Genomic DNA, 20,812 nt, shown 5'->3' with positions numbered 1-20,812 from the left:
TCACCCGGGGTTCGAACCAGCGATCTGCGCCACTCAGAGGCAGGTACTCTTAATCTGTCCCTATCTGTAAGTGTACACGGTGCCCCGCAAAGGTCCAGTATTTTATGTTTAAATAAATAATTTTATAAGGAGGCTAAATCTGTTGGGTTTTGCATTCACTGTTATTTAGCTAAATATTTTGTGGTCAGTACATCTGCAAATTAATTTTTAATTTTTTTTTTGCATTTTAACAATTTTTAAGAAATATTGATTGATTGATTTTCAATTTTATTTGTATAGCGTTTTTACAATTGGCATTGTCCCAAAGCAGCTTTACAAAATCAAAAGAATTAAGTTTGTATGAAATTTGAATGTTTATGAATCAAACTGGTCAGATAGTCCTTGATGAGCAAGCCGAGGGCGACAGTGGCAAGGAAAAACCCCCTGAGATAGTAGTAGGAAGAAACCTTGAGAGGAACCAGACTCAACAGGGAACCCATCCTCATCTGGGTGAAACAGAGAGCAGGAATTGATCTGCATTCATACTGTGTGTTAGTTGGCAGGCAGTTTAGCATAAAAGTTAATGTTAGTTGATGTTTATATGGAGTCCAGTTAGTTATTGAAAACTCAGGTAGACTTGTATGAACTATCGAACTGTCAAGTCCCCAGAAAAACAGCTGCCAACACCAGTCAAGGCCAGAACCGTCTTTTAGGTAGCGAGAACCATCCCCAGACATGGGACGCATCCCAAAAAGACACACGGGGCATCCATGCGACGAGATCTCCAACCAGAAGCGGGGCATCAGGATGGGTCAGACAGGTCCAGAGGGCAGAGGGAGTCTGGATCACTGGCAGCTCAGGAACGACATGTGTCGTGAGAGGGAAGAGAAGGAACGGGAGAGAGAGCAGCTGGCCAAAAACCTTCAGGTATTCTACCTCTTTACCTAAGGCAAATCTATGTATAAAAATGCTTAAATAAATAAATAGGTTTTTAGCCTGGACTTAAACACTGAGACTGGAAGACTATTCCATAACTTTGGGGCTTTGTAAGAAAAAGCTCTGCCCCCAGCTGTAGTTTTCATAATACGCGGTACTGATAAGCAGCCTGCATCCTTTGATCGAAGTAGGCGTGGCGGATCGTAAGACACTATCAGCTCACTCAGATACTGTGGCGCAAGGTCATTTAATGCTTTATATGTCAAAAGTAGTATTTTAAAATCAATGCGAAATTTCACAGGGAGCCAATGAAGTGAAGATAAGATAGGCGTGATGTGCTCGTATCTTCTAGTTCTAGTGAGGACTTTCGCTGCTGCATTCTGGACTAGCTGAAGCTTGTTTATGCACCTAGTTGATCAACCAGACAGTAGGGCATTACAATAGTTCAACCCAGAGGTGATAAAAGCATGAACTAGTTTTTCTGCATCGTTTAGCGACAATATATTTCTTATCTTGGCAATATTTCTGGGGTGAAAGAATGCTATCCTGGTAATATTATCTACATGAGCTTCAAATGAAAGACTGGAATCTATAATCACACCGAGGTTTTCTACTGTTGCACTTGATGGAACAGAAAGGCCATCTAAAGTTACAGAGTGATCTAGAATCTTACATCTAGCTACAGTATTTGATGAGATTCGCCTGATTAACCTGAAATTAAATTTCAGATTAGAAATGTGTATTGGTAAATGATGATGAACTTAGGTCTTGTTGACACTGCCTCTATTAAATTGATTAAGAAATAAAGAAGGCTAGGTTAGCCATTGTTAGGCTAGTTGGCCTAATTGTTAATCAGTATCAGCTAAGCTAGCCCTTCTTAATAACTTAAGATTACCAGGTTAGTCTTTTGATGTTAGCTGCTACCTGCTTACCACTTACAGCTAAACTGCCCCTTCTTTAAAGCTAAAGACAGGTAGGTTATTCTTTAATATTTAGCTGCTGAACACTAATAACAAATCTAGATGCTCTTAGCAGCTTAAGATCATCATGTTAGCTTTTAGATGTTTGCTGGTAACCCCTAAAGACTAACCTAGCCTTTCTTAAGAGCTAATTACAGCTAGGATAGCTGTTACCAGTTAGCTACTACTTGCTAACATTCATGTGCAGCATTTTACTATTGTCTTTATACCATACAACAACTAGGCCATATTTAGCACTTAATAATGTGGCGTTGGGGGAGCGGCGGTTTGAGTTTGAGCTTGATAAACAGGAAGAGCTAGCTCATCGCGCATTTCTCAGAGGACTTCGACCGTCGCGGCTCCGCGAGCACATCAGGTTAGCAGCACCAGCTTCCCTTTCTGAAGCGCTACGTGAGGCGGAGCGCGCAAAACCCATAATGGCGGCACAACACGGCGAAAGAGCTGAGCGACCTCCCGCATTTCAGGGGCGCTTGGTATGTGAATCTAGCCGGGGACAGGGCTACCCGTCACGGTTAGACAACGCACAAGTCTCCGAGGTTTCACGGCGATGCCGAGGCACGGGTCCTCGCGACTACTGTTGCAACGTTTTCAGGCCTGAGAGACAGCGTACTCTAGCAGCCGTTAAACTAGCTCCGGAGGGCGCTAAGAGGAAGCCGCCTCCCACAACTGTTCTTGTTTCCCCAACTAGTGCATTCAACTTCCAGTCGGGACGTGTAGGACATCGCGCTGGGATCTATGTGTACTGTGTCCTGGAAGACGTCTTATTACGGGCACTTGTGGACACCGGTTCTACTGTTTCGCTGTTGCACTGTGGATTACAGCAGACTGTCTGACCCAGCCTTCAACATTCGCACCATGCCTGGAAGCTTCGTGAAGATACGGGCTTGTCGCACGGTGTGAGGAAAAGTAGGTAAACGTATTCATTCTCATAAATTCTTTGTGGGAGACATCGAGGATGATTGCCCTTTGGGGTTGGACATTTTAGAAAAGTAGAGTGCGGTGCTGAATTTATATGATGGAACTCTGCGTGGTAACTTCGGGTTAGCTAGGTTGCTAATACCCAAACCACAGCCGCACATGTTAGTAGCACACACCCGGGGGCAGAACTTCCGGTAGTCGTGCCAGGTAAACATCCTGTAGCAGACTAAGCGGGAAACCTACACGCTAATGCTGGCACTTTATCCCGACAGCCGGGCAGCAAAGTGCATGGACGGTACTGCGAGCTAGTTGAAGAGTGCGTTTGCGACATAGAACCCACGACTCCGAACATTCTCCCCGTGCAGTCCTCTGCTGCTGGTACTAAGGGCTTTGTGGCTGTGTCTACTGGGATTCATGCATGGACATTCCGGTTCGTGACAATTCAGGGTGAATAAAACTTTGCGGCGGTTGCACACTTATTTCTACTGGCTGGAATGTCATACCGACAGTAAACTCTTTGTTCACCGATGCGACCTCTGCATGGCAAAGAAGGGCACCTATGGAGTGTATGGGCATGGACACACGTCGGCGAAATGTCGAACTCTGCGGAGGCCGGACCGCCTCATGACAATGTTTGCGCTCCTCCCTCCTCCACAAAAGGACCCTGGCATTGACAGCACCAGCGCCGACCACCTTCACGCCTCCAAGGCTGAGAGAGCCATGGTGACCGGGGATGGTCACAGCTCGGGTGGCGGAGCAGCGGCTGTCGACCATCATGCATTGCGGAACTTTTTTTAATGTGTTCACCCTGTTGGGGAAGGGTGTTTCGGGTTAGTGGCTTCGGCCAGGGTTGTGTGTTAGACTGTGTGTGACCTGTTGAATGTGCTCCGGTTCATGCTTAGGCTGAATTGGATGTGGTTCTCGTGTGAATGTGTTTCCCATGCTATACTGTGCCGGTAAAATAAAGTACTCCCAGCCATTGCATTGAGCAGCAATTAAGCTCACTCGTTTTTCCAACGGTAAAATGCTACAATAATGATGCTCAGGAAATGTTAGAACACTGCACATGAAATGTGATTTAATCAGTGCCCCTTCCTCTGCCAAAAACCAGGAGGATGAAAGTCTAATAGAATTGTTATCACCAAGTTTACCCATTAGGAGTGAAAGAAACATTTAGCTTCTACCAGGCTGAGCTGAAGACTATTTTATTCCCATGCGCTACACTCCAAACACTGTTTGTTTGTTTTTTTTACATAAAAAACATTAATCTTTACATTATTTAAGCCCCTCATGGGGCAATCAGGTACAAAAATAAGCTGTTTCTAGGAATAAGAGAGACAATCATTATTAGCATTTACATGGCTAATATTCTCCAAGTGAATCTCTTGGTAAACACATCTCAGTCATCTGAGGAGCTTAGGAGAGCCAGAGGAGGCAAAACTGACAGAGATGCTGGTTCTGGGGAAGATTTATATGCTGGTCTATGTTGGTTAATATAACCAGTGGCACTGGTTAGTGCTGGTCTGATGCTGGTTTAGCTAGGGAACCAGAATAACGGATAAAAGACCAGCATATTTACGCTGATGAAACCTTACCACCAGCATTGGTCTTGGTGGGTAGTGAAGGTCTGGTTCTGGTTTAGCTGGTGAACCAGCATACCTGATGTATGACCAGCAAATCTATACACTAATAAAACCTTATTATATCACCAGCATTGGTCTCGCTGGTTAGTGATGGTCCGGTGCTGGTTTAGCTGGTAAACCAACATAACTGTGCTCAAGTTCACCAACAAGGTATAGCTAATTTTACTGGTCCATCAGCCAGGTGTTGGTAGTTAAAATTGGCTACCATTTTAGCTCAGTATTTTCACTCTGTGTATTATGTGTATTTCTTATTATGTGAATAAATGGACCGTGAAGTGTTATCTTTAAATGCATTTACATACAAGAGATAGAAATAATTTATTTATTAAAAACATGCAAATACATTATTTTACGTTTATTTAATATCTGCTGTGTTGTCTAAAACACAACACAAACCTTTTATATAAATGCACTGGCAATAAATGCATATTTTAAGTAATCAATTGATCTCACCTAAAACAGAAAAAAAAAGTGCTAACGAGTACACCACCATGCTGCCTTTATTAAATAAATATTCTCAGTTTATGTAATCCGTATGAATCTAAGAAGTACAGTCTTTCTGACGCACTTCATTATCTGATAATGATCTGAGACAGGACACGCCCACGCGCTATTCACAGGGAAAAAGTCAGGGTAATCTACATACAAGGCCACGCCCCCAAACACACATAGAGAGCCGATAAGGATAAGTTTCCTGCGTGTGTGAAAAATGTTATGTGCTGTACAGGTTTCTGAAGCATTACAGAACTTTCTGGACAGTGCGAGGAGTTTAGTTTTATCTCAAAACAACACTGAGACTTGGACAGAGAACAGAGGAGGAGAATTAAAGTTATTGAATCTTATCTAATCCTTATTTTGATAATATAAAACTAATATTTAAAAAACTGTCATTTAATATTACTTACATGCTGCTTAATCATGGTAACATACTCCTTATGTAGCTTAGCACAAGCATGTTAGCTCACGGTGGCTAAGCTAATGTCTTATGTAGATTACAGATGGTTGTCAGTATCAGCTGTGGTTTAAATGTTTATAATGTATTTCACCCTGGTTTGGATAGCTTTAGCTTATGGTAGTTGTTTGGTTCAGTTTTTGGTTACAGAGGTTACAGGGTCTGTGTGCATTGTAAAGCAGTGTATGAGCAGCAAAAGAAGAAAAAAAAACACTATGTAAATGCCAGGTATGCAATCTTTACTTATGTCCTCACTTGAACAGGAACAGCTTTTTAAGAGTTGCACAAAGATGATTGTGAGGGGTGTAAAGTGGGCTTTTACAAACCTAACATCCTTTCTTCACCGTGCACTGTTCCTGTTTGCACTGTTTTACTCTGAATGTCTGTTTGCATGGCCATATTTACAGGATGTCATAAATGTGCCTTTTGTATATAAGATCATCTGTGTCCCTCTTCCCTTAATCCTGGACATTTACTTTGCACTAGGTGAAAGAGGTGATATTTATATAAGTAAGAAAAATACACAAATGTCAGGACATGTCAAAACTTCTTCAGGGCCCAAAACCCTGCAAACCTCTACATAATTAGTGAAAGCAAAGCTGCAATTGGCCCAGAGAAAACTTACCAAGCATGGGGAGAACATGCAAACTCCATGCACACAGAACCTGAGGAGGGTATTAAACCCGGAATCTGGAGGTACAAGGTGAAAGTGCTAACCATTATGCCACCATGTCACCTTATGGACAGCATCATATTTGCATAAATAGTGCAGGTTATGAATGAACAAAGAAAGAGTAAAAACATCTTTATGTAATATTAAAATGTGTGTGAATTTTACAGCTCCTGGTGAGATAATGTTTTTCATCCTTAGTTGAACTTTTCCAGGTTACATTTTGTGCACTAGCTCTAAATTACAAATTATAAATGTAAATTCTTACAATTACAGTGGGAGCTCGAATTACGAGCATAATTCGTTCCGGGAGCGGCTTGTATTCCAAAGCACTCATGAACCAAATTAAATTTTCCCATAAGAAATAATGAAAACTCAAATTATTTGTTCCACAGCCCCAAAACATAAATACATAAAAATAATTAGTACAAAATATAAAGTAAAAATAAAACAAATTAACCTGCACTTTACCTTTAAATAAAGTAAAAATAAATCCCGACCGATACCTGTTTCCGTTTGTGCATGCAGACGCTGTGTGTGTATGTGTAATATGCGTCTAATGGACAGACTGTTTTATCTAAAAAATTAGCAAGGAACATTGCTAGTCACACTCACGTGAGCGAAAAATTAACGGCCACTTTACCTTTGAAAAGAATCACGACAAAGCAAAGTTTCTGTGTAAGGCAGAGAGTGTGTGTGTGTATGTGTGTGTCTGGAAAGCCGAGAGGAGAAGGGGGTGGGGGAGGGGCTGTAAAGGCGAGTGTGTGTGTGTGTGTGTGTGTGTCGTGAGACACCGTGAAACGAGAAACACTGTGACAGCATGTGTGTGTAAAACATATTGTGGCATTTTATCGCCGGGAAGGATGGTGGAGAGACGAGTGAGCTTCCTTGCTGCCCAATGCAAATGGCTGGGAGTAATTTATTTAGCATCTCACAATAAGTCACACAACCACACATTCAACACAGATCCACAAGACACACTTCTACACACACACACACACACACCCTGGCCGAAACCACTACCCCAAACACCTTTCCTCGACAGGGTGAACACCTAACAACCCCTCCCGCAAAGCATGATGGTTACTAGTCCCAAAACCCCGCCCACGCCACAATATTTTATGAGGAGGAGGGGGTGGTAGGGGCCGTGTGTGTGTGTTTTTGTTTTATACAGAGTAAGGTCTTTGAATAGGTCTTAGATAGTTTATTTGGAAAAATAGAAAAAGGAAAGGAAACTGAGAAAGAAGAATGAAAAGAAGGGGAAAAAGTAGTGAGGATTTCGCGTGCTGGTCCAGGCAGTGCCCAGCTGGCAGAGGGGCACTCAGTGTTGGCAAGTGTTGCCAACAACGGAGTGGCAAAGAACGTCCACATAGGCAGCACTCCCTGTTGGCTCTTTAACGCAGCTTTAAAGGCAGGGTCAGCTGTCACAGCCCAGCCATTCAGACATTCAGCTATTGTGGTCTCATGTGGGAATCTCTAGCTGCATTCCATTCAGAAGTGTACAGGGTGCTCCCTACCCCTGCTCAGTGTGCAGGGAATGTCTGTGAAAGAAACTTCCCCTGACAAAATTCCACCATTCGGAACATCATCAGCGCTGACGTCACTTAATCTGTGTGTTACCATGGTAACATAACCACCTCGAATAACCTGTCGCTGCTGCTGTAAAAAATTTCTCACTACAGCTGGAACCGGGGACCTTAGGGGCAATGACAACAGCCTTTAATTCAATTCAATTGGCATTGTCCCAAAGCAGCTTTACACAATCAAAATAATTATTTAAGTTTGTATGGAATTTGAATGTGTATGAATCAAAATGGTCAGATAGTCCCTGGTGAGCAAGCCTAGGGTGACAGTGGCAAGAAAAAACTCCCTGAGATGGCAGTAGGAAGAAACCTTGAGAGGAACCAGACTTAACAGGGAACCCATCCTCATCTGGGTGAAACAGAGAGCAGGAATTGATCTGCATTCATACTGTGTGTTAGTTGGCAGGCAGTTCAGCATAACAGTTGATGTTTATTGATGTTAATATGGAGTCCAGTTAATTATCGAAAACTCAGGTAGACTTGTATGAAGTTCCAGTTCTGAACAGTCAAGTCCTCAGAGAAACAGCTGCCAACACTAGTTGAGGCCAAAACCGTCTTCTAGGTAGAGATAACCATCCCCAGACACGAGACGCATCCTTTACCTTTCTTGTGACAGTTGGCAAAAGTAAAAAGTGCCTCGCCGGCTCCTGCAGGCCTTTCCTTAACTCCATTCCACGTCACACTCAAACAGTGGCATTCAGCATTTTTGCGCCTTTGAAGTTCCAAGGGCCCTTCTTACATGCTGCTTTCTTGCTTAGACAGATGCATTAGCAGTGCCCCGTCTATCCACCTTTGTGCTGTGAGCTTTGACAGGTGAATCAGAGGTGTTTAATCCATTCACTTTTGTGCTAGAGCTTAAAAAGGTAAAGCTAGTGGTGTTCAGTCTGTCTGCTCAAACAGGTGCAATGGCAGCACTTAAATGAAATGAGCTCAGACAGGTGAAAGGGCGATATTGTGTGCTCATGCTGGTGTGACGACAGCATAGCAGCCTCAGGCTGGCATTATAACAGCATAGAATGCTCAAGCTGGTGCAATAACTGCATTGCATGCTCACCTTTGAAGTCCCTGGGGCACAGGGTATCGCCCCACTCAGATGCCACTCACGTGTGCCATGCTGGTCCATGCTGGAGGCTTTTAAGCGGCAGAGTGGTTTCTCCTGCACAGCGGCTCCTGCGGCCTTTTAATGTGGCTTTACTTTCTGTTCACTCTAGCGGCCGGTCGGCTCCGCCCAGCCATTCGTTGACATTGCCTGAGTTCTTGTGACTTCAGTCATCTGGGCGGCTTACCCCAACTGGGAATGGGGCCATTAATGGCAAACAAAGTGCCTTTTCCTCATCGGCAACTGGATCATGTAAGGTGGTGCTTGGGCCAGATGAAAGTGCTGGAGCAGTGTGGGCAGTCCTTTGGCCACTCCTTCTTATATGGATTTCAAACAACAGTTCAGTTTACACGCCTTAGAAGTTCTTGTATTGCATAGCATAGCAACAGCTGCATGCCGCTTTTCCCTTTAGCGTTTGCCACACAACGTTAGGCTCTGAACTGGTGTTATTTTGGACTCTGTACAACATTCCTCACCTTTTTTTTAAATTGTGGCAGGAAGATCAGAATTAATTAATTGATTCCTTGCATGCCATGTCAAATCTAGCGGCCCCACCCCTTCACACACCTGCAGAAGGGGATAGTGTTCAGAGTGAGCGAAAAGCAAAAAAATCTGGACACATACCCGTCACAAATTCACGCTGCCTGAATATACCCCTTTTTACATGCAAAAAGTGGGTTTGTCTGCTGTAAAGCAAAAGAATTGATAAAAATTTTACAGCAGAAGAAGAAAAATGTAGCAAACAGGTGAAAAAATAAACTATTTATTGCATCAAGAGAAAAAAAAGCATATAAGTTGTTTACATGACTTATATTTTTCTATTTACATTGTTCTTGTCTTGGACAATTAATCTCAGTCATTAAGTAGAGTGAAAGCAAGAGGAGACACTGCCACAGAAAGGGGAAAGCGGCCCCCTGTTCCCAGTCAGGAGCCGCCCAGACTTTGGATTGTCACATTGACTCATGCCTGTGGCCATGCTAAAAGAGAGCTGAATGTAGCCTACTAGCCACGACTGCAAAATGCGCCCTTGAGGAGCATGCGAGAGCCGCTGTCATTGCAAGTTCAGTCGGCTACTCTGCCGACATCATAGCTTGCGCCAAAACAGTGACATTGCAGTCATCAAAGTGTAGGAAAGCCAGAGGAGACACTACTAACATTAATGTTGGTGCTGGCACATTAAACCTGACATCACTTTCTAGTTAAAGATAAGGAAGTGTATTAAATCTGTAACCTAAATACGTCATTAAGATGTTTCTCAATAGTGAAATGTGTCTCTGAGCTTGAATTTCACAACATAAAATTTAAACAAAGTGACTGAACATTTAATTGAAAATGTTCTAATCACTGGTTTAAAAAAAAGTCTTACATCTCTTACGGCTCTGATAATGAAAGCATCAAACTCTTTAGTTTATATCTTCCACTTTAAACCACAGTGCTGTTTCTATTTACACTGACACACACTCTCTGGTGTGAATTTAAAACTATAAAACAAACGCCTCGAACCAAACAGCAGTGTGAGGACATTAAGGTTTTTACCACATCAAAGGAGCTGAAACTGTCGGACTCATAGACTGCAGAAGCACTTTGTATAAACACTTTACATTAATACTTTTAGATATGTTTTATACAGGTTAATAAAAACATGTATATATAGATCTACCAAAAGGTTTAAGATTATCCTTTAACTAATACCAGTTCTCTTTCTGTTGTTTTGTCCTTTACAGTGGATAACAGGCCTCACACAGATAGAGCACAGTCTCTAGTACAGTTTAAATAAATAGTGCCCTCAACATTCTACATGATATTTTTAGAGACATTTTATTAATGAACTTCAGCTCTTTTATGTTTTAGTCTGAGATTCCAACATAGAGATCTGGACTGTTAAAATGACCCAAAGTCAGTCTGAGCTGCTGATTAAACATTTAGAAACTCAGAAACCACAATGCTATTTTAGTATTTCCGAAACAACTGCATGATGTGAGAGAGTGCTGCTGCAGTCAGTAACACTTCTACATATGTGTTAAGATTGCTTTCACACTCAGCCTAAAGAACTGAGTCCCCTCTCATGACTGCTTCTAGACTTGTTTGGGGGTGGAGCTTATCACAGTTACAAATATTACAAATAATAATGTATATTAGGTAAATCAATGAGACATTGTCTTTCCAACTGATACTGTAATGCACACAGAAGACATAAAACTACAAAAGCATTAAAAAAGGGCATCATGCTCTAACTGTTTACATGCCTCATAACTTTCTAAGAATTTTAAATAGGACCTTTCATCTCTGTCTTATAATCAGAGATCATTATTATAATCATCAAGTCATTATTATAATGATTGTCACCTGGTGTTTTAGGCCAGTTAAGAGTCGAGTCTTCCCAATCATTCCCCCTATGTGAAACCCATTAGTCTCAGTCAAGTCAGTGTTCTGTTGCTCTATGTTGTTGTCAGTCTGTTTCACCATTTGATATTTTACTGTGTTTATAACTAGTTCTTGTTACATATAGGGTGCTAAACAGAGGCCTCTTGAAACTATAATTAAAACTGATAGAACACTATAAACTAGCGATTAACCCCAGCCTCCCACAAGATCCAAGACTCTACTTGGGGAAGTGTTTGTAAATCCCTCTTCATGTGGTTTATGATGTAACTAATATTCTGAGAATTGTCAGATAGATAGAAACAACAGGAAGTGTTTAAAACCTTACAAACTCCACCTCCCTCAGCTAGTAACCCATTTACCTTGTTCAGGGCTACTGTTGTTCCTCCGCCGAGGAAAAGTGACCAGCCTAAATTTGCCCTTGAGCTAGTCCACGGATTTGTAACCTTGAAATTTACCTCTTTTCCTTCTACTCTCTGGCATCCTTCATGGATCTTCTGTGTCACACTGACACACTAGGGGCTAGATATGCAGGACAACATGAACTTGTCCAGTTGTAATACCTGGGTAAATTCACATATTCGACATCGGAAGCGGAAGTTTGGCAAGCGGGCGGGAGTCTGTGTTAGGCTTAAAAACAAACCCTAGCTGGCCGGCTCTCCCGTCCATCATTTTATCCAACCTCTGCTCCCTGGACAATAAACTGGACTACATCCGACTACAGCAGGCTACACAGCGTGAGGTTAGAGACTGCTGTGTCTTTGTTTTCATGGAGACATGGCTCAGCGGCAGAGTACCGGACGCCGCTTTTCAGCTAGACGGGCTAGCCTCGTTTCGCGCCGACAGAAATGCAGCTCCGTGCGGTAAGACTCGCGGTGGCAGCTTGTGTGTTTACATCAACATGAAATGGTGCAAGAACTCGTGAAATGGTGCTAGTTTCTAGTTATTGCTCATCGCTGGTGGAGTTTTTGACTGTTAGATGCAGACCTTTTTATTTACTACGGGAATTCACCACTGTTTTCATTATTGGAGTGTACATTCCACCTAGCGCTAATGCTAAGGAGGCGCTATGGGAACTGTATACAAAAATCATTGAACTGCAAAATACACACCCGGATGGACTGTTTATTGTTGCTGGAGATTTCAACTATGCAAATCTAAAGTCAGTGCTTCCTAGATTCCATCAATATGTGGACTTTGCAACGAGAGAACGGGAAAACACACTGGATCTTGTTTACACAAACATTCCCGGCGCATATCGGGCAGAGCCCCACCCCCACCTTGGCTACTCAGACCACATCTCTGTTATTTTAATTCCAGCATACAGACCACTCGTCAGGCGTTCAAAAACGGTTCTGGAGCAGGTGAAAACCTAGCCAGCAGGAACCATCTCTGCTCTTCAGGACTGATTCGAGAACACTAACTGGAACATGTTTAGGGAGGCTGCAACTTACGGCGACTTCACTGACTTGGAGGAGCACACGTCATCAGTGACCAGCTACATCAACAAGTGCACCGATGACGTCACTGTCTCCAAGAGCATCATCTCATAACCCAACCAGAAAATGTGAATTACTGCGAAAGTGCGTGCACTTCTGAGGACCCGAGACTCTGCCTTTAAAGCGGGAGATAAGGTTGCGCTTAGAAGAGCAAGGGTCGAACTTTCTCGGGCCATCAGAGAGGCAAAGCACGCACACGCCCAGAGAATCCACAACCACTTCATAGACAGCGGCGACACACAATGCATGTGGCAGGGCTTACAAGCCATCACTCCACATGCCTGTGACGGTGATGTGATGTTATGTTGTCGCACTGTCACTTTGTTGCTTTTTTTTGCACATTTGCATGTGCACTTTATGTTGTCTGTTGTCTGTAAAAACCCTGTAGATAGTCTTCCTTAGTTAGTTAGTTTTTGTTAATTCATGTTGTAATTTATGTTGGGTCAATCTGTCTTGTCTCTGCTAGCCAGCTAACTAGGCTTCTTAGTTAGCTAGTTTAGTTTTTCTGTTAATTTATGTTGTAAATTTATGTTGCATGTAGCACCTTGGTCCTGGAGGAACGTTGTTTCGTTTCACTGTGTACTAACTGTATATGGTTGCAGTAACAATAAAGCCTACTTGAACTTGAAATGCGATTGACGCCCACATCCACATTACTGTATCTGTAGAAGAGAACTCTATGAATGAACAATTACAGTCATTTGGGAAATAATAACCATCTGTACTACATTTAGGTGACCTATATTTTAAACAATTGGTTATGTGAACATAAGTGTTTTCCTATTTTCCTTTTGCACTTACACAACACGTGTCCACTTTTTGCCAATATTGTCTCCATATTACTTAACAGGCAGTGGGGTGTAATAACTTTCTGGGGCATCAAAACATAGATTATTACCTACATATAGGTTATTAAGAAGATGTGTTGCACTGCATGAGGCAAATGGTGGTCACACCAGATACTGACCGGTTCTGAGTCCCCAGACCCCAATAAAGCAAAAAACTGCACATCCAGGGTGGCTTTTTATTGTGGGCAGTATAAGGTACACCTGTGCACTACTCATGATGTCAGATCAGCATCTTGATGTGGCACACCTGTGAGGTGGGATGGATTATCTCAGCAAAGCAGAAGTGCTCACTATCACACATTTAGACTGACTTGTGAACAATGTTTGAGAGAAATGGTAATATTGTGTATCTGGAATGAATTTTAGATCTTTAAGTCCATCTCATGAAAAATCGGAGCAGAAACAAAGGTGTTGCGTTTATATTTTTGTTGGGTGTAGTATAATTACACCAGGGAATGCTGAGTTTGGCCTCCCTGTTTGTTTGTAGTATGCCAGTATCTGCAGGATTGCCATGGTAGTTATCGGTAAAATACAAGACAAGTTGTCTGCATTTGCTTCTGCTGCTGTGACATTATTAAGGGGCAGTGCTACCCAGCTTAAGGACATGACATGGCATATGTCGTTGTGTATGTCTGTCATATTATCAGCAATGTCTAAATTTAAAAAGACTTTAAAATGGCTATTTGTCCCCAAATCCAATAAGTAGGAACGTATTTTTTTTAATTATCCAGATTGCTTTTGGGTGGTGTTGGTGTTGATTTCTCATTTTTAACCAAGGGTCCAGTCCAGCTAATTTAATGTCTGTAGTGTGTGTAGTGTAAAGTCTGTATATTCTCTGTCCTCTAAAACAGTCTTCTATCCTGTCATTAGTTACAACACCTGCTTTAAACTCCAGTTGCTTCTACTTTTACATGTCACCATATGTTACTCTGTGCTACTGATACTTTGACACATTACAATTTTCTCACATGTTGTTCTTAAACGTAGTGTACTTATTGTTGCGATGAACTTGAGTAGAGAATCGTGGTTTTGCGTTGTTCCTGTCACTCACTAGTTAGTTCTTCCAGTACTAGTACCAGTACCTACTCTCTCTTTTCGTGCACCTTGCACTTTTGGGTACGGGTCCCATATTAGTGTAATAGATTGACCAGATGTCCTTGCCTTATCATTTATTCAGAAGCAACTACAATCAGTTTGTTTCTGTTCTATTCTCGACCTTTTCATCAGACAGGTTTAAAGCTTTTATAGTCTATGTGGCACACTAGCTACAAATATCAGAATTAATACATGATTAAAATGTGATTTTTGCATTACAGCAGCCTGCCATCATGGAGGAATACCTGAAAATGAGGATCTGTTCTGATAAAAGAAGATTTTCACCATGGAGGCTCCAGCACCCCTGTGACCCTATATATATATATATATACAATAGCAGTATAGACAATGAGATGATTTTTTAATGTTTTCTGTATGAACACTTGCACTACAAGGGTGAGCTCATTATAGTAATGTTGCTCCAGTAGTACCAATGTGTTGTTTTATTTATCAATGAGGTATGGTGTACCCAACTGACCCTATCTACAAAAATCAAAGTACAAACATTACAGAAATGCGCTACAAATACACAAATACCTACAAAATAAAATCCCATGCAAAAACAAAAACACTGCAGATGGCTATACAACTATGACTATGGTTAAATTAATTGCTGCTAATATTTTCTATGTTAATTCTGTTTCTATCATACAATATATTAGTTCTAACAACTTCAAGAAGAAAATTGTAAATTTTTGTACATCTCTGGGAAACACTAATTGATATCTTGTTTTTTTGTAAGTTCTGTGTGTGTGTGTGTGTGTGTGTGTGTGGTCACAAGCTCACTTCCCCTACCAACCCAGAGCACTTCTGGTGCAGCAAATTTATTTTGTGGCATTTTTCTCCCAATGTGATTTGGCCTTTTCTTGTGTTCTTGTGTTTTCCTAATTTTTCTTTCTGTATGCGCTTTGAAGTTTGGATGTGGTTTTCTATTTGCAGTGCATTTGCATAATGATTGTGCTTTAACCTTTAATGTTGTTAAACACTGAATCAGCATGCTTATAGGAAACGTGCATTGCTGTCATTAGGAGGTGAAATAACACATTATATTTGTGGATTTGTAAAAATGAGACATTAAATATATCATCTGAATCAACGATAATGCCCATTGTTTAGAGTCTCTGGTGTATGTATATGGGATTGTATGGTAACCACCAAGCACTTTAAACAATAGATCCTGGTTGTGCGAGATCGCTGTGCTAACCAGTATGGAAACTGTTCCTCCCTCCTCTTCATTATAAAATTATATTCCTACTTTATTATTGACTGTTGTATGTAACTTTTTAAAATAAATTAAGAACAAACATAATCTTCTCTAATGTAAATGTTTCTAGGTTCTACATCCTAAATAATAGAGATGAGTGTTTTTTCAGCCCAAGATGTCTGATGGTCTCCATAAGAATTCTGCATATACTGTACACTCACTCTAGTTTCTACAGTACCTCCAACAAATGATCATTGAAAGGACCATAGTGAAACTATACTGTGTCCCCCTCACCCAAAGCAAGATAAAAAAAATTCTCATTGGGGTTGTTAGATCGCATGTCATTAAACTTCTTCTATCAGAGAGGTTCCAGCACACAGGACTGATAGAGCTCCAGTAGATCATATCTGTAAAGTCATGTGACTCATCACAGCATCAGAATAGACAAGAATTCACTGTGAGCTTCACATCTCATTACAGCTAATGGACCAATCAAATCAGTCCACAGCTTCAAAACATCCAATCAGGCGTGAGTCTGGACCTGGTTTTCTACTGAACACACAAGTTCATTACCTCACTATCACTTTGTCTAAACAGGAACGATGATCACACTCTTTGTGGCTCTTTACTCTCTGCTTTGTCTCTGCACAACTGGTGAGGAACATTTTAAACTTTAATGTAAAATAGTCATTTTACATGTTTTACTAATTCATTAAAATAAAATAAAAACGTTTTTACAGGAGACACTTCTGATATCAAGGCATTTAAAGTGGAAACAGTAAAGCCTGGACAAGCTGTAACTATGGAGTGTAACTTTAGCGGGGTCAAAAACAATGAACAAGGAAAGAATTTAGCTTGGTACAGACAGAGTTTTGGAAAAGTGCCTCAGTTTTTGGCGAGACCGTACCCTGGCACTCAGGGCTACATATTTGTTGAGGGATTTACTGATAGTCGCTTCAGTGTTACTGTAAAGGACCAAAAGTTTGATCTCAAAATTAACAACATGAGAGAAGATGATAAAGGAGAATATTTCTGTGGAGAAGTTGATGAAAATTCACTGAAATTCACATCTGGAACACGTCTGCAGTTTGAAGGTAAACAGTTTTACTCTGATAACCTGCTAATTCCAGATCAACACTTTAACCAGAATTATGTGTACATGTGCATTAAATGTTGAATATTTCACATTATTCATATTTAGTATCATTTCTGTTTATTTGTTGCTTTTCCAATTTATTTGTAAAGGTGAAGAGATGAAACCCTGTCCTACACCTGGAACACTTAACAAGAACCCACACTCTGTTACACACCAGGGTTCAAACAGCAGAGATGGAGAAGGTCAGAGTTTTGTAACTATGGTCTATGGAAACTTCCTTTCAGGTTTCATAACATAATAATTTAATAACTTTACATATTTGAATTGTTGATGAATAAGATGCCACATGAAATATTTAACATTTTTAAAGTTAAAATTTCTGAAATTTTAAAAACCTTAAAGTAATTTAAAGTATTTAACTAACTAATGTACATTGTTAAACATTAAATTCTAAACATTTTTTTTTACAGGAAAAACCTCTGATATGAAGAATCTTCATGTGAAAATAGTAAAACTTGGAGAAGATGTAATTATGCAGTGTGACATTAATGGGCTCAAAAACAAAAATACTTTTGCTTGGTACAGACAGAGTTTTGGAAACGTGCCTCAGGTTTTTGCAAGACAGTTTGGGCAAAACAGTTACATATTTGCTGAGGGGTTTAATAATAGTCGCTTCAGTGTTACTGTAAATTACCATATGTTTAATCTCAACATTATTAAAATAAGGGAAGATGATGGAGGAGAATATTTCTGTGGATATGTGGACGGAAGTACAGTAAAGTTCACATCTGGAATATGTTTGCAGTTTGAAGGTAAACAGTTTTACTCTGATAACCTGCTAATTCCAGATCAACACTTTAACCAGAATTATGTGTACATGTGCATTAAATGTTGAATATTTCACATTATTCATATTTAGTATCATTTCTGTTTATTTGCTGCTTTTCCAATTTATTTGTAAAGGTGAAGAGATGAAACCCTGTCCTACACCTGGAACACTTAACAAGAACACACACTCTGTTACACACCAGGGTTCAAACAGCAGAGATGAAGAAGGTCAGAGTTTTAAAATATAAATTCCTTCAACTTTCTATAACAGAATTTCCTGAACTTGAAACATTTTTTCCGTTAATAAATCGTCCAATATTCATACAAGTTGTGCATTTTTATTGTTTCAGGAAATGAAAATTCCAACTGTCCGATTATTCCCTTAATAGCCTCCAATATATTATCTGTTCTCGTAATCCTGGTTCTGGTTACAGTTTTATTCAAACATCTAAGAAAAGGTCTGTTTACTTTTACGATAATAATGATGATGATGATTATGGTTGTTTTATTATTATTATTATTATTATTATTATTATTAATAGAGTTATTTTATAAAGTTGTCACTAAAGTATGAATTCTTACTTCTTTTAATCTTTACTTGTGTGTATTATTGTTCAGGTTCTTCATCAAACAACCATCAAACTCCCACCAATCAGGTAATCCAGTCTTCTATTCACTGTGATTCTGTTCTGTTAAATAAATACACATCTGACCTACAATCCACAATGTACAGAGAATTTTAATAAACCACTATTTACAAAATATCAATGTTATCATTATTTTTATTCTTTTAATCCGCTCTGGTTTATAAACGTCTCTTGTTCTTTATCAGGCTGATGATGAAAATGTCTTGAACTATGCAGCTGTGAGTTTTGCTAAGAAACCTTCATCCTCCAGAACATCCAGAGACACGAGCCATCAAGACGTTTATGCACAAGTTAAAATAAAATAGATAAATAATAGAAGTTAAAATCAAAACACATCAAAAATGCATTTACTCAGAAATTATTTTTTATATTTCAATCAGCCCAGCTTTTATTGCTGTTTTGTTGTTTCCATGGTGACTGCTACCATGGTTAATTTATCAAATATTGTAATAATAATAATAATAATAATAATAATAATAATAATAATAATGAATTACTAAATCAGTTGACTAAAGTAATTAAAATTATCTAAATATGTTTTAGGCCATCTCTTAGATTTCCCCAGGCAAGCACTATGATGGTTCTCTCTCATCTGTTCTGTAGCTGTTGCTAAGCTGCTCAAATCTTTATAAATGAATATTATTGACACATTAAAATATTCTGAAAAGTTGGAATTGTCTAGTATTGATAAATATATTTTTTTTACACAAAACATAAGTGGATTCAATTGCTAGGAAATGCTCATTTACCTTTTTAATTTTCAGCTGTGAACTGTCTGCAAAACATCTCTGAACATTTAACAATAAATAATATTGATATGATGCCCTCTATTAAGATATTATTATGACCAGTTTAACCTGCTTTTATCTGATATTGTCAGGAATAATTACATGTGTTGTATACAACAGTAGTGAAAAGCCACAAGGGAAGAAGGGGCAAAGCTCCCATGTACAGTGACATCATACTGTAGTAATAGTTTACTTTTATAAAAATCTAAAGGAGTGTTAAATTGTATGTCTAAGTTCTCTGCTGTTGGTGTAATGTACTGATCGTTCTCTACTATTGTGTAGGACTTGCCTATTAATTAATTAATTAATTAATTGCTCATCATTGATCTTTGCAGAGATGTTGTACTTGTGTGATGGCCAAACATATTCAATAAAAAAAGAAAATATATACGAGTATGAATCTTTTCTAATTATTAACTTTATAATTATTAATTGTATGCATTATGAAAACTTTAACAAACAAAAAAAGTCACTGTCTTGAAAGTTGCCTCTATTAAAGTTTATCTGCAAAGCACCAATCAATGTTTAGAATTGAGCTTTTTGTGGAGATACTGATTTTCTTTTCTTAATCTAATGTAGTACCTGCCCATTTATAATTTATTTGTGTTTAGTTACATGACAATATTTGACATGATTCGGGTACAGGCACAGGTGAAATGGTGGGTGGAGCCTCGAAATGTCTGTGCACATCTCTGTCTAAAAGCCAAACCTGTCTGGACCAGGAACTGCTGCAGGACATTCTGCAAAATCCAGACATCAGCTTTTAGTGCAGGTTATAAGGAATTAAATTTAATACAACAATAAATAAATGTAATAGTAATAGACTTGTGCAGGGCATGACATTTACATTTAGGCATTTGACAAAAACTCTTATCCAGAGGCGACTTACAAAAGTGCTTTGAAGTTTCCGTCATGGGATTGAGTACCATCAGTCAAACACTGTTGGGAAGGTTTCTTTGTGTGTATGGGAGGGATTAACCCAAATTTCTCTGTCTTAAAATATCGAGGGTCTGAGAAAGCACCTGAGTAGCGCATGTCGGAATAATGGGGCAAATTCTTCTGATGTTGTAAAAGAGAAATCGACAAACACTATCTGTGCTCTAACTCCAAACTGACAATTTCAAAAATTTGATATGAACATTTTTTATTATGAGGGGATAAACTATAATAATTCTAAAACATCATTAAACTTAAACACAATTCAACTTCAACCAGAAATTGTCACGGTTCGTAGTTGCCGTGGTAGACCCAAGTGCAGATGAGGAGCAGGAAGTGGTGCTTTTAGACCTGTTATGGCAAGACAGGCTTAAATCCGTGCACAAGGCAGACGTGACAGTTAGATTGGAACCCTGCTTGCGCTGACGCGTGCACTTTGTACTGGATGCGGAAGCGGAGCGCCGCTGTGCGGTGAATGAGCTCCGTGTAGAGAGCCGGCGTGTGTAACTTGAGCTCGCATGGAATGCGGAAGCGGAGCGCCGGCGCGAGGTGAATGAGCTTTGTGTAGAGAGCCGGCGTGTGTAACTTGAGCTCGCATGGAATGCGGAAGCGGAGCGCCGGCGCGAGGTGAATGAGCTCCGTGTAGAGAGCCGGCGTGTGTGACTTGAGGTCGGGTTGGCTCGCAGATGACGCAGACGCATGGGAATTACTCGTGGTCGAGAAACAGAC

The 20,812-nt window shown here is 40.0% G+C and overlaps 1 protein-coding gene across 1 annotated transcript; it reads left to right on the top strand.

Annotated features, from left to right (window-relative positions):
* Window positions 1–3,353: 3,353 nt before the first annotated feature.
* On the top strand, window positions 3,354–18,664 carry LOC128514914 (uncharacterized). The gene is made up of 5 exons (XM_053488833.1): window positions 3,354–3,549; window positions 17,355–17,696; window positions 17,848–17,940; window positions 18,331–18,368; window positions 18,545–18,664. The coding sequence occupies exons 1-5, from the start codon at window positions 3,354–3,356 to the stop codon at window positions 18,662–18,664; spliced, it is 789 nt and encodes a 262-aa protein (XP_053344808.1).
* The last annotated feature ends 2,148 nt before the right edge of the window (window positions 18,665–20,812 follow it).

This window comes from Clarias gariepinus, chromosome 27, assembly GCF_024256425.1.
Source record: "Clarias gariepinus isolate MV-2021 ecotype Netherlands chromosome 27, CGAR_prim_01v2, whole genome shotgun sequence".
Lineage (NCBI taxonomy): Eukaryota > Metazoa > Chordata > Actinopteri > Siluriformes > Clariidae > Clarias > Clarias gariepinus.
This window is presented reverse-complemented; position numbering and strand designations above follow the sequence as displayed.